A 13,590-nucleotide genomic window follows, 5' to 3' on the forward strand; every position below is an offset into this window, starting at 1 on the left:
ATAACTAACAGAAGACACTAACCAGTTTTAAATCCCATTTGCACAGATGGGGCACATTGTAACACTGCGTTACAATGTGCTATTCTATGACATTAGCGATGTAATTTACACTATTTACTTTAATAAACTGTATTAAGAAACAAGATTCAAGATTTTTATTTGTCACATACACAATTATATAGAGCAATATAACCAGCAGTGAAAGTGAGTCACAGGTCCGCTCCATGGACAGTGCAATTATTAAAGAATACAACACAGATGAAAATATACATAAATATAGCTATGAAAGAATTAAAAGAGTAAACAATAAAAATAAAAGAATAAAATATAAAAAAGATGTATACTGTAGAATTAAATATAGAATGGAAAATAATGTGCATGAAAGTAAACTGTAGTCTTAAATATTAAGATACACAGGGATGTACAAGAGGCAATGTGATGACAGATTTTTTGAAGGAGGTGGGAACCACCGATGTAGCAAGAGACTCATTAAAAATGGATGTAAACAAACCAGCGAGCTGATCAGTGCAGGACCTCAGAACACGGCCAAAAAATCCCATCTGCTTTCCTGACGTTCACTCACTTTAGAGCCCTCCAAACCTCGTCCTCCGACACGGTGATTACATGATTATTGCTGCTCTGATTGCTGCTTCCTGACGCACTGATCGGCAGACTCGCGCTGCTTAGACTGCTTTCAAAGCGGCCGTAGAAAGTGTTTAGCTCGTCAGCCAGCGATGGATCTGCTCTCACCTCTGCAGAGGATTTAATTTCCAAAGGCACAGATGGTCCTTTAGTCCTTGCCACATGTGTCAGGATTCATTTAGCTGGAAATGTGACTCTATGCATTCCCTGTATCTGTGTTTGGTGGCTCTTACTGCGCATCAGAGAGCATAGCACGATGCTTTGTACTCACTCATGTTTCCTGACAAAAGACCGGCGTTGTAAACAGCAGTGCGTTTGTTTACTGCTGCACGGATTGTTCTGTCTGCCCAAGGTTTCTGATTTGAGAAGGTCCTTATAGTTATTGTATCCGTAGCTTGTTCAGCTAGCGTGTTACAAAGCTTAATGCTGCATCCGGTGAACTCGCTAACGTCAGATGAACTTGCCCGAAACATGTCCCAGTCTACGTCATCAAGAGCCGCCTGTAGCATGGCTTCTGAGCGGGCGGACCAGTGCGTCACCAGGAACAGGTGAATAAAGACTGAGAAAACGGTGAATAAAGACTGACAGTCCAATGTTTAATGTTTAGAAATTATTATTTTAAGACATATAAAGCATTTTGCTTGTTAATGTGGGTCGTCCCCAAGCATGGTTGCAATGTGTTCATTGTCAAACACTAAAATCAGATTTTTTTAATTCTTAAAAAAAAGCCATTATTTTTATTGTATATATTTGTATATATTTTTTGTATAGTTTTTTTTTTCATTCGATCAGAAACATTTTAAGATGTTCATATGGTCATGTTACAACATGCCCCTCAGCTGTTACCAAATGTACCCCACACACACGGGGCATGTTGTCACATTTGTGACTTCCATTTTTTGAGGGTAAATAAAGAAAAAGGTAGAGTTACACTGTAATTTATGAAACAAAGCGACATATTGTACTAGACAAGTGTAAAATTATTGTGGATAAAAAAATATATACTCTGAACCCCATGTGGATTTACACAAACTGAGAAAGTCAAAAACATGTGGGGGCATGTTAGAATGAGCCGTTTTATCAATTTACACTATTTGAAAATTAATATAATTATTTTAAAAAGTGCACATTTCACTTTTATTCGTATGTCTAATAGTCAAAAACGTCTCGTCACGTTCATTTATGATTTAATCGGTCATGTTCGCATATTTTCAATTCAATACGGAGCCATTTCATAAAATGTTTGCATCACTAGATAGTCTATTACTGTCGGTCGCTGAACAACATTTTTTTTAAATACAATACTACTTAGATCTTTCCACGAAACTCTTGTTGCATTGTGACAGTGACAGTAAGACCTGCCTTCTTTGATTTGGATTGGATCTCGTGTCATTATGACATTGACGAGCGCTGATGGTCCACTGAGGCAGACCAGCCTAAAAGTTTTAACTTTTAAAAAAATGTGTCATCCTAACCACAAACAGCTTTACTCAATCTTATACTGTCTATCAGATATTACTATTTTAGTCTTTCAAAGGACAAAATAGGTGGAAAAACAGATATAAAAATTGGACATAAACAACATAAAATGCAGGCCAAGAGCGAGTCCCTATAGAGGCGCGAGGCCCTGTGTGGTCAATAGAGTTGTGACGTTCGCGAACGAACCGATTCTTTTGAACAGCTCATAAACATGAAAGATGGGAGCCAAGTCGCGGCTGGAGGGGAGCCGTTCTTTCTGTCGTTCCTTTTTTCCTATGCGTGTTTCACACAGTGATGCACACAAATGAGCTCCTCCGCGAGACACAGAACAGTTATAGGGGGAGGTTGCGCACCCAGCGCAGGCCAACCCTTTATAGCGTGATGGATATTAGTTATTAGTTGTGCACGCATCCTTCACGTGAGTACTCCAGTGGAAAAAAAAACCTGCGTGCCTCTTTCATTGGGTAGCCCACTTTGTTTATTGTTCATTGACTTGAAGGGGGCTGATGTCCCTATTTGCAAAGTTTACAGTAGTAATAGTATTGTAGTATGTAGAAATTTCCATTTTATTTATTCTAATTTTATCTACTTTAAATATTTTTTGTTTTCTATCAAATGTTCTTGTGTGATATCAATTATCTTGTGTGGAAGTGTTTGTAGTAAAAGCTGTTTTTCACAGAAATTCATTGCAGCCGGCTTTGTTTTTGATGTTTATTTTGAGTAGGTATGTTTATGAATAACCTAAGTCCATGTACTTTCCACAACTCCCGGTTGTACTAAAGGTAAATCAAACATAGTGATGTCACTGTCTAGCATATTACGATACCCAGGTGTACAAGAGGCCAATTGTGATGACAGATTTTTTGAAGGAGGAGGTGGGAAACCACCGGATGTAGCAAGCGATCTCATTAAAATGGATCTTTATTGGAAACAAAACTACAGCCCTTGCGATGGTACTGATACACTTACACTGCAACTAAAAAAAAAAAAAAAATAACAACCACCACTTACACTTAAAACAAAAACAAAAAAAAACAAGGAAGTAACAAGCACCACTTGTATTTACCCTGTAAACAATAAGGGAGGAACACGTTGGGGCTAAACATAGAAGAAGTGTATAGGATTTTAATTTTAAGGTATGATATATATATATAGAGAGAGAGAGAGACCTGAACTGCATAGAGAATCTATGGGGTACCGTCAAGAGGAAAATGAGAAACAAGAGACCAAAAATGCAGATGAGCTGAAGGCCACTGTCAAAGAAACCTGGGCTTCCATACTGTACCACCTCAGCAGTGCCACAAACTGATCACCTCCATGCCACGCCGAATTGAGGCAGTAATTAAAGCAAAAAGAAGCCCCTACCAAGTATTGACTACATGTACAGTTAATGAACATACATTCCAGAAGGCCAACAATTCACTAATTTTTTTTTTTTTTTTTTTTTTTTGGTTTTTTTTAGTCTCATGAAGCATTCTAATTTGTTGAGATGGTGAGTTGGTGGGTTTTTGTTAAATGTGAGCCAAAATCATCACAATTAAAAGAACCAAAGACTTAAACTCTGCAGCGGATTGATTTCCAAAGGCACAGATGGTCCTAGTCCTTGCCACATGCGTTTTTTTGCGGGAGGCAGTTTAGCTGAAATGTGACGCATGCATTCCCTGTGTCTGTGTTTGGTGGCTCTTACTGCGCGTATCAAATTGAAAGTGAGAACATTTTGAGAATGTCAGGCAAATAGTGGCTCATTTTGTACTTCATGAGAGCTACACATTCCAAAGTTGGGACAGACAGCAATAAGAGACAGGAACAGTGTAATTGTGCAATAAGGAACGCTTAAGGACCTTTTGCAACTTTACTATCAATTGGCACATGATTGGGTATAAACAGAGCATCCTCAGAGTGGCAGAGTCCTCAAGTCAAGATGGGCAGAGGATCACCAATTCCCCCAATGCTGTGCGGCCAAAAATAGTGTAGCAATATCCGAAAAGTCTTTTTTCTCAGAGAAAATTGCAAAGAGTATGAAGTATCATTATCTACAGTGCATAATATCATCCAAGACTCTGGAAACAATCTTGTGCGTTAAGGGTCAAAGCCGAAGCCATACTGGATCCCTTATCTTCGGAACTTAGACTGCACTGCGTCAATACAGATGCTACTGTAATGAAATCACACATTGGCTCAGGATACGTTCCAGAAACATTGTCCTTGAACACAACACTGTGCTATTCCGCCGTTGCTGGCTAAAACTCTATAGGTGAAAAAAGAGCCTATCTACACATGATCCAGAAGCGCAGGCTTTTCCTCGCCAAGGCTCATTAGAATGGACTGTGGCAAGGTGGAAAACTGTTTTCAGTGGAGGTGGGGTTTCCCCCAGAACGAATCAAAAATTTGAAGTGCTTTTTGGAAAACTGGGACGCCATGTCATTCCGGACTAAGAGGGGACTAGAAAAACCAAAGTGTTGTCCAGCGCTCAGTGTTTCAGAACCTGCATCTCTGATGGTATGGGTGCATGAGTGCGTGTGGCTGGGGACATCTTACCATCTGGAAGCAACCATCAAGGCTAGAAAGGTATCTCCAAGTTCAGAACAACATATGCCTCCCATCCAGACGTCGTCCCCCCCCCCCACCCCCTTTCAGTGAAGACCCTTGCATTTTCCACTGACAATGCCATACAACATACTGCATCACTTACAACATCATGTCTGCGTAGAAGAAGGAAAGATCCGGGTACGAAATGGCCACCTGCAGTCCAGCTCTTTCACCCACAGTAAAACATTTGTGCCATCGAAGCGGAAGATCGACAAAGACGACCACGTGAGCAACTAAAGCCTGTATTAGACAAGAATGTCAAACATTCCTATTCCTAAACTTGATCAGATTTTCTCTCATTCCCAACTTTGCAGACTGTTATCAACAGAATAGGGGAAAACATGGCCTTTTTGTCCCCCAACTTTTTTTGAGATGTGTTTTGTTTATATTTGTATATATTTTGTATATTTTTTTTTCATTCGATCGAAACATTTTAAGATGTTCATATGGTTCATGGGTACAACATGCCCTCAGCTGTTACAATGTACCCCCAACACCTACGGGGCATGTTCTTTCGTCACATGTTCACTCCATTTTTTGAGGGTGGTAAATAAAGAAAAAAAGTATACACTTGTAATGATGTAATGAAAACAACTGCGACATATTTGTACCGACAAGTGTTAAAATAGGTGGATAAAAAAAAATTATATTACTGAACCCCATGTGAGATCAGTGTCAGTATGCATGTACCTAACCATCGAGCGGGCAAGATCAGATTCTCAATTACCACTTGTGAAGGAGCATGCACGCTGCACCTATGCATCGACACGCTATCTGCTAGGCTTACATCAACCTGTCTGCTGGCAATCCTCAGCAAGAAATCTCCTTAGGCAAACTAATTTTACATCTTGTTGTATATAATCAGACACCTTCAAATCTGCTCACACACAATCCAGGTCACTGGTCATGTAGTTTAAAATCGGAGTGCACATGGTGCATATGGTGAATTTCATGATCCTATGTAATCGTAGTACATAATGATGTGTGGAATTTGTCTAGGATGACGCTAGAAGTACGCGATAGGGCACCATATTCTGCCGAGTTGTGAACTACACGAACTATTATCAATGATCAACTATTTGTGACGCTCATTCTGAGATGATAGTGGGCAATAGTAGTTTTGTGCTAATCTTATTTCAATCATTCTCTCTTATGTACTTCGCCATCTTGATGCTCATCCCATGTCGTTCACACTCGCTATGCCTTCTCCAGCTAGTCAGCCACATTGCGGGTATAAGACGGGGCGGGGTTTGATCAGCCACAATTCACCAAAGGCCAGACCTATATTACAAAGATCAGGTATGTGAGTTCAAGCTCGAATATTGACCCAGAGCTAGATCTTATGTTTAATATCGTCAAAACTACCTCTCTAACTCACCTACAATTGCATCTCAAATTCACTTGATGCATCACCCCCCAGTAGGGTTGGGGATAAATCATAAGAAAATCTGGAACAAATGTTGTAAAACTACATTGATAGTGATGTTGTACTTGGCTGAACTCATATTTACATTATTAGATCATAATAGTGGATGTATGAGATGTATGAATTGCTACTATATAGTACTACACCTTATTATGGAACTATAATTGTCCGATACTCTTATATCAGCTCATTAGGTAATGAGTATCAATTATATCACTACCATACTAATTAGCTCGATATACCAGATATATAGGATGACCTTATCCTCATAATTACTCACCCAACATGAATGAGATCTTATGTCAGTGCTACTTACCAATTCTAATAAATACTGACTATAGAAAATTGCAATAGTAGAGTGATGCAGTGGCACATCTACTCTACAGGCCATACGTATTCAATAGCAGAGGAACATAGGACTATCATATATATAGGAGTGAGTTGCAGTCGAACGTTATTACTTTAATTAACACAGAACAAAATAATTTTGATCTAGATATTTTCCAGAAGAAACAAATCGACACACTAAAGGACGCTTTTATACATAGGTGGTACGCTAAATCTGGGCAATGATTTCATAAAATTGTGTACATACACGCTTCACATAACGTTGCATGTCTGCGGGCTTACTTAGATTATAGATTAATGTGGTCAAAAATTGAGTTGTCATTACAAAGATTTCCATAACTCACTGGAGTGCAGACTTGCTCTAAGTCCTAACTCTGCTATCCAATCCAACGTTCAAGCATCATGGCACAATTCGCCATGTCATTCACGCAATATAACGGGTTTAATAGAAGAGCGAAGGAATTGATATATTTAATATAGTATAATAATGTGTACTACATATAGTTAGCTCGTTTAGGGAGTGTAATACTGAGGTGCTACCGAGCTGCGCACGCTCTAAAACTCCAGGCCTAATGTTGTACTGCCTTCACGTTTGTCTGTCACGCTTTGACTCAAAAGTAATCCTCAGTGAGTACCAATCCAGTGCAACACGATTGGAGGCTGTCTCTCTCTGTCCTGCTTCAGTATCATACCCAGCAGAACTCTCGTGTATTCTCATTCTCAGGTGATAGCACATGCAGATAGGTCTGGAGCTCATGGGAATGAGGATTTACCTGTTAGCTGGACAGCGATGGGTTGGGGGGTATTCTGGTTTAACAAGCACGAAAGAGCACTACAGGTCTTGAGCAACAGCGTACCTATATAAGGTCCTATCAAGGAACAATGCATCAATACTGCTACTTTTTTCCTGACGAATCAATTGTTGGACATTGCTACGATACTCCGCTTTACATAACACGGGAGTTATGCTTTAAATGACGGTGACGAGATAGATACAGCCTATTTTTCCAGAGGTTCAGTGTAAGTAACGCTTCATGAAACAATTCAATCGAATGCGCTCTACAGCACGACCTTATACAGTTAGAGATATGCAGAGGGCTCTCTCATAACTTCACTAATCTAGTAGATGTGTCTAGGATATCAGCGGTCACCTGATCAGGTGGACCACTTCGAGCCAAGCCTATGACAGTCAATGTCAGTTCACCACAGTACTTTCAGTGCGGATCAAATCAACTGCAAACACTCCACACAATGATGCTCAAACAAAAACACATAACCTACCACAGAAAACATATTCGCTCATTACGATGGTGTTGACAAGTGGTCTGTCTGTGGCATACGCTTCTAAGGTGTCGTAAGGGATAGTTGATTGATACACTTCCTGTGCTTGCATATCTGTCAGCGAGATATTCGGACTCTCATCAGTAAGCTAAAAAGCACCGCATTAGTCAGAAGACAATAGTGGTAGTATAAGGTGGAAAACCATTGTGATCACAACCACTACACGACAAAGAAGCACGTATCACAGCACTATCCTACCTACACACACTACGACAGCGCTTACGCTTCCGGATTGCATATCCAACTCGCCTAGTGGCATTCTTGCCACTAATGTGCGCAGCATGAACATGTTACGTGCAATGAACTGTGAGACACAGTAACGGCGAATAAACATTTAGATGACTTCGCAGTATAAACGATGTACAACAGAGACAGACTCCAGCCGTGTCCCACAGAGACAAGACTGTCCTGGACACACAGACTGTGTCCCACAAAGAGAAGACTGTCCTGGACACACAGACTCACAGAGACCCCCATCCAGCAAAAGAGACACCAGCAACATCCATTTCTACATGAGAGAGCAACCAGTGAAGATGAAGAATGAAAACAGACTGAGAGATGAGAGGGAAAAAAAGAAAGGCACATGAAATAGAGAAGAGCAGACAGTGTGTGAGTGACATCTGTCTGAACGCATGCTGTAATCACACACTAAATCACTGTGTTGTCTAAATGTACGATCAGCTAAATAAAGACTGTAATCTGGATCTCTCAGTCCTGACTCTGAAATATAATGATATAACATGACAGAGAGTGACCATGCATAAAGATTTATTGAAGAAAACCAGTAACCCAGTATTAAACTGTGCAGCTGTCAAAATAAAGAGACATTTTCACCTGATCTGTTACTTTCACTTGCAACCTCATGAAATCATCTTGATTCAATAATTATTCATTTGGATATTCAATTTAGATGCTACTACATGCACATTTTAGGTTACCTGACAAAATGTTTTGACAAAACCAATCCAAAACATAGGCAAAACAAATGTAAAATAGAAACTGTAACATGAAATTTTTAGGTAGAAATTTTTTTTTGATATGAATCACTGAATTAATTATAGCTTTAGATAACATAATTTGTTACATGAAACTCAATCATGTTAAAAAAAGAAAACGACAATAAAACTCATTCGGAAATACTGTACATACTATCAGTATTGCACAAAACTCATTAAACAATTATTTTAACTATGATATTGAACAAAGAGAAAAACGCTGATCTAACAGCTCTTAACAATCTGATACAGTGACAACATCTACAGTAGCTTTAATAAGATCACACCAAATGAAGAGCCCAGAGTGTTTCTACAGACCATCACCTTTCATTCTGAAAATTAAAATAAATATAAAATAAGACTGTTGAGAGCTCATATAAAACCAACTCCCATGCAATTATGGTGAAAAAAGGGAAGAAGAGCCAACACAGCAAATTAAAACACTCCTATGCAGATATGACCAAATTTTATGTTAATTCTACTCAATATAACAGTATGATTTCCATATCAGTTACATTAACAATGTGGCAGAAAATCCAACCAATCACATCTTTTATTTGCATTTGTGAAAGTCATTCCATGTTAAAGGGAATCCTAGTTGATACACTGAATGACACTGCAACCAAGAATATCTTGCAACTTCAAATTCACAGCACTCTACATTTAATAAGCTATTTGATCATTAATATCCATGTGAACTGTATGTCAAATTTGATTCATTCATTTTCGTGCAATGGTGACTTTCTGAAAAGTGGGATTTTTTTGGTAATTATGACTTTATATCTTACAATAAAACTTTAAATACTGGGAAATGCAACTACCCATAACTGCAAACTTTGTATCTCACACTGCAAAGGTATATTACAAGCTGACTTTATCTCACAATTGCAACTCTATTTCTTGTACTTGTGACTATTAAATGACACAATATCAAGACAGTTGCAATTGTAAGATATAAAATCGCAATAACTTTTTCTTTTCTTTCCTGTGTCTCTGTGGTTCTTTACAAAAGGTTGTTAAATCTGACACAGAGACACAGAAGATTCAGGATAAACCCCAAATCCAGCATAGAGGGGTTCAGTGAATGTGGTGTTGAATGTGTATATGTGTGTGAGTGTGTGTGTGTCAGAGACGCTGTAGAAGGACAGATTGCCAGACAGACAGTCCAGATATATACCTACTCTATTAGAGCGAGCTGAAGGGCCAAATACATCAGTGCTGTTATTATTGTACCAGACAGTATAATTCATATCAGAACAATACATACTCCAGGACTTTTCATTGAGTCCAAACCAACAGTCAATCCCACTTTTCCTGCTGATTTCTTTATATGTCACTGCTACATGACCTGAGCCGCTCCATTCAACCTCCCAGTAACAGCGTCCAGTCAGACTCTCTCTGCACATAACCTGCTCTTGTTGCGCAAATCTGTCTGGATGATCAGGATACTGCTGATGATCTTTCACACATGTTGTTTTTTTGTAGTCTTCAGACAGGATGAGTTGAGTGTGTGCTGTTTTTGGATCCAGTGTGAGATCACAGGCATCTGAACACAAGAAGAGAGATAAAAATCATCTATGGCAGCATTAAATATGCACAGGTGTGTCGTGTGTTTTGAAGAGAGAGAGAGAGAGAGAGAGAGAGAGAGAGAGAGGACCTACATTTTCTCAGTCCTGGTTTGATTCTGAAATGTCCTCCATGGTCCAAACTAGCAGAGACAAACACAAAAAAGATTTTATATGAAGGAAGATTGTTAAAACTACAAATTAGTTTCGTAGCTTTTCTGTTATCATTTCTCTCTCCCTCATGTCGTTCCAAACCCTTCAGACCCATCAGATTCATCTTCCAAACACAAATAAAGATATTTTTAATGAAACCTGAGACATTTCTGTCCATTGTTTCAAGATCCAAAAAGGACCAAAAAGGCATTATAAAAGTAATTCATATGATTTAAGCAGTTTAATCATTTGATCAAAACACACACAATGTGAGTAGTGTGCATGAAATATAGTAAACACATATTCTGCCTGTGTGTGCTTTTTGATTTAACTGAATTTAGTTAAGTTAGTTATCCTGTGTATTTAAGGCCCTGTGTTTACTGTGTTGGTTTGTCAGTAGATAGATGTAGATGTTTGTGTTCCAGCCCTGCATATTCCTTGATTCCTGATGGTTTTGTTTATTAAATCATCCTACACCTAGATCCTTGTCTGCACCTTCCTTCGTCGGTCCCTTTTTACAAAGACTTCTCTTTTGCAAGCTGCAAAAAATCCCTCTTAGGTAACCCAGATCACATACAGATACACATATGAGTCATAACAGCCCCACATACTTGAGTATGTGCAGTTTATAGTTTGGATCCTCATATCTTTGTTTGAGCAGCTGGACTCCTGATGGTCCTGGTTGATTGTAGCTCAAATCCAGCTCTCTCAGGTGTGAGGGGTTTGAACTCAGAGCTGAAGACAAAAAAACACATCATACCTCTGTCACCATACAGCCAGACAACCTACAGACACACACAATCAGATCAACTACAGACACCCATGAACATTACAACTGGCCATCTGTACATCATCTCTTATATGTTTGTAATACCTCAGTATCTCCAGTTGACAGTTTGTACTCTTTAGACCATTAGAGATCAGCTTCACTCCTGAATCCTGTAGGTCGTTGTTACTCAGATCCAGCTCTCTCAGGACACAGTTTGAGGATTGTAGGGCTGATGCCACAGTGTTACAGGACTGAGCAGTGACATTACAGCCAGCAAGACTGAAAGAGAGCAGAACACATGATAACTAATATCAGCTTAATTCTTGTAAATTCAAATGAAATGATTAAGACATGACTAAACACTTACAGGGCTTTTCTGCAGTTGATCACAGCTGGTATCAGTCTTCTTCTGCCCTCATCTGATGTGTTGTATTTCTTGAGGTCCAGCTCATCCAGCGGCTTCTCTAACATCTGAAGCATGTAGGTGATTGTTGAGCAGTGGGCAGGAGAGAGTTTCTTCTCTGAGTGTTTGTTTGATTTCACAAACCCCTGAATCTCACTGGAAAGAGTCTGATCTTTTACTTCCAGCAGACAGAGGAACAGATTGATGGATCTTTCAGTGGAGAGTTCATGTCCATCTTTGATCTTCTCTTTAATGTACTGTGTGGTTCTCCTGATGCTCTCTGAGCTGTTCTCTGTGTGTGTCAGTAGATCCTGTAAGAGTCTCTGATTGGACTCCAGTGAGACGCCCAGCAGGAACCGCAGGAACAGATCCAGATGTATTTTTACTCTCAAGGACCTTATTTACTGCATCTCTATGCAGATTGTGCGTCACATCACAAAACTGCAATGTATCAATATGTATAATTACATAATAGTAAAATGCATAGAATGCAGCGAGAAACTCCTGAACGCTCAGATGAATGAAGCTGAAGACTTTCCACTGATGAATCAAAGACTCCTCCTTAAAGATCTCAGTACAAATCCCAGAATACACTGAGGCATCAGTGACATCTATGCCGCTCTCAATCAGGTCCTCCTCATAGAACATCACATTGCCCCTCATCAGCTGTTTGAAAGCCAATTCAGCAAGTTTCACAATCACTTCTCTGTTGGACTGCAGGAGTTTCTCTGGATCTCTCTCATCATACTTCTGGTTCCTCATGTTGATCTGAATCAGCAGGAAGTGGACGTACATTTCAGTCAGAGTTTGAGGGATTTCTGCACTCAGATCTTCTTCCCGGAGCTTCTGAACCACAGTGGATGAGATCCAGCAGAAGACAGGGATGTGGCACATAATGTGGAGGCTTCTTGCTCTTCTGATGTGTGAGATGATTCTGCTGGCTTGAAGCTGATCACTGATTCTCTTCCTGAAATATTCCTCCTTCTTAGGCTCAGTGAATCCCTGAATTTCTGTCAGACGGTGGATGTATTTGGAGGGGATCTGATTGGCTGCTGCTGGTCTGGAGGTGATCCAGATGAGAGCAGAGGGAAGCAGCTCTCCTTTCATGAGGCTTGACATCAACACAGCCACTGATGAAGTCTCAGTCACATCACAAACTTTCTGATCATCTGAAAACATCAGTGTGATTCTGCTTTCATCCAGACCATCAAAGATGAACACAACTTTACACTCCTCATAAATGTTTGACTCCAGATCTTGAAGTTCAGGATGAAAGTCCAGCAGAAGTCTGTGAAGACTGTACTGATGATCTACGATCAGGTTCAGCTCTCGAAATGGAAGTACAAACATGAAATCTACATCCTGATTGGCTTTTCCCTCTGCCCAGTCCAGAATGAACTTCTGCACAGAGACGGTTTTTCCGATTCCAGCAATGCCTTTAGTAAGAACAGTCTTGATCTGGTCTTTCTCCTCACATCCAGCTTCAGATGAGGCTTTAAAGATGTCATTGCAGTCGATTGGAGTGTCTTGTGAGTGTTTTGTTCTGGCAGTTTTCTCCATCTGTAAAACCTCATGTTCTTCATTCACTCCTTCATCCTCTCCCTTTATAATGTAGAGCTGTGTGTAGATCCTGTTCAGGAGGGTTTCATTCTCTTGGAGTTTCATTCCCTCAAATAATCTCTCATATTTGTTCTTCATGCTGGTTTTATGCTGATCTTTGACTCTCTGCAGGTCTCCAGTCTCCAGTGTGTGTGTCTGCAGGACTGCTTCAGTTTTGTCCTCCATGAGGTGGTTCTGATAATGGGATGTAGAAGACGGCACAGATCTGATCAAAACATACAAAAGACACCAACAAACATCAACAAAATTTAAGCCTAAAA

At 39.7% G+C, this 13,590-nt stretch overlaps 2 protein-coding genes across 2 annotated transcripts in view; both read right to left on the reverse strand.

The window, feature by feature from the left end:
• Window positions 1–13,590, reverse strand: part of LOC109080469 (NACHT, LRR and PYD domains-containing protein 12-like) — a 303,365-nt gene that overhangs the window by 29,496 nt on the left and 260,279 nt on the right.
• Window positions 8,577–13,590, reverse strand: part of LOC109052718 (NACHT, LRR and PYD domains-containing protein 3-like) — a 10,179-nt gene continuing 5,165 nt past the window's right edge. Inside the window, 6 exon segments of the mRNA XM_042717486.1 lie at window positions 8,577–10,366; window positions 10,482–10,528; window positions 11,150–11,323; window positions 11,413–11,586; window positions 11,675–12,088; window positions 12,090–13,535. Coding sequence (XP_042573420.1) covers window positions 9,837–10,366; window positions 10,482–10,528; window positions 11,150–11,323; window positions 11,413–11,586; window positions 11,675–12,088; window positions 12,090–13,535 — 2,785 coding nt within the window. The 3' untranslated portion in view covers window positions 8,577–9,836.

The sequence above is a fragment of the Cyprinus carpio genome, chromosome B1 (genome assembly GCF_018340385.1).
Source record: "Cyprinus carpio isolate SPL01 chromosome B1, ASM1834038v1, whole genome shotgun sequence".
NCBI lineage: Eukaryota > Metazoa > Chordata > Actinopteri > Cypriniformes > Cyprinidae > Cyprinus > Cyprinus carpio.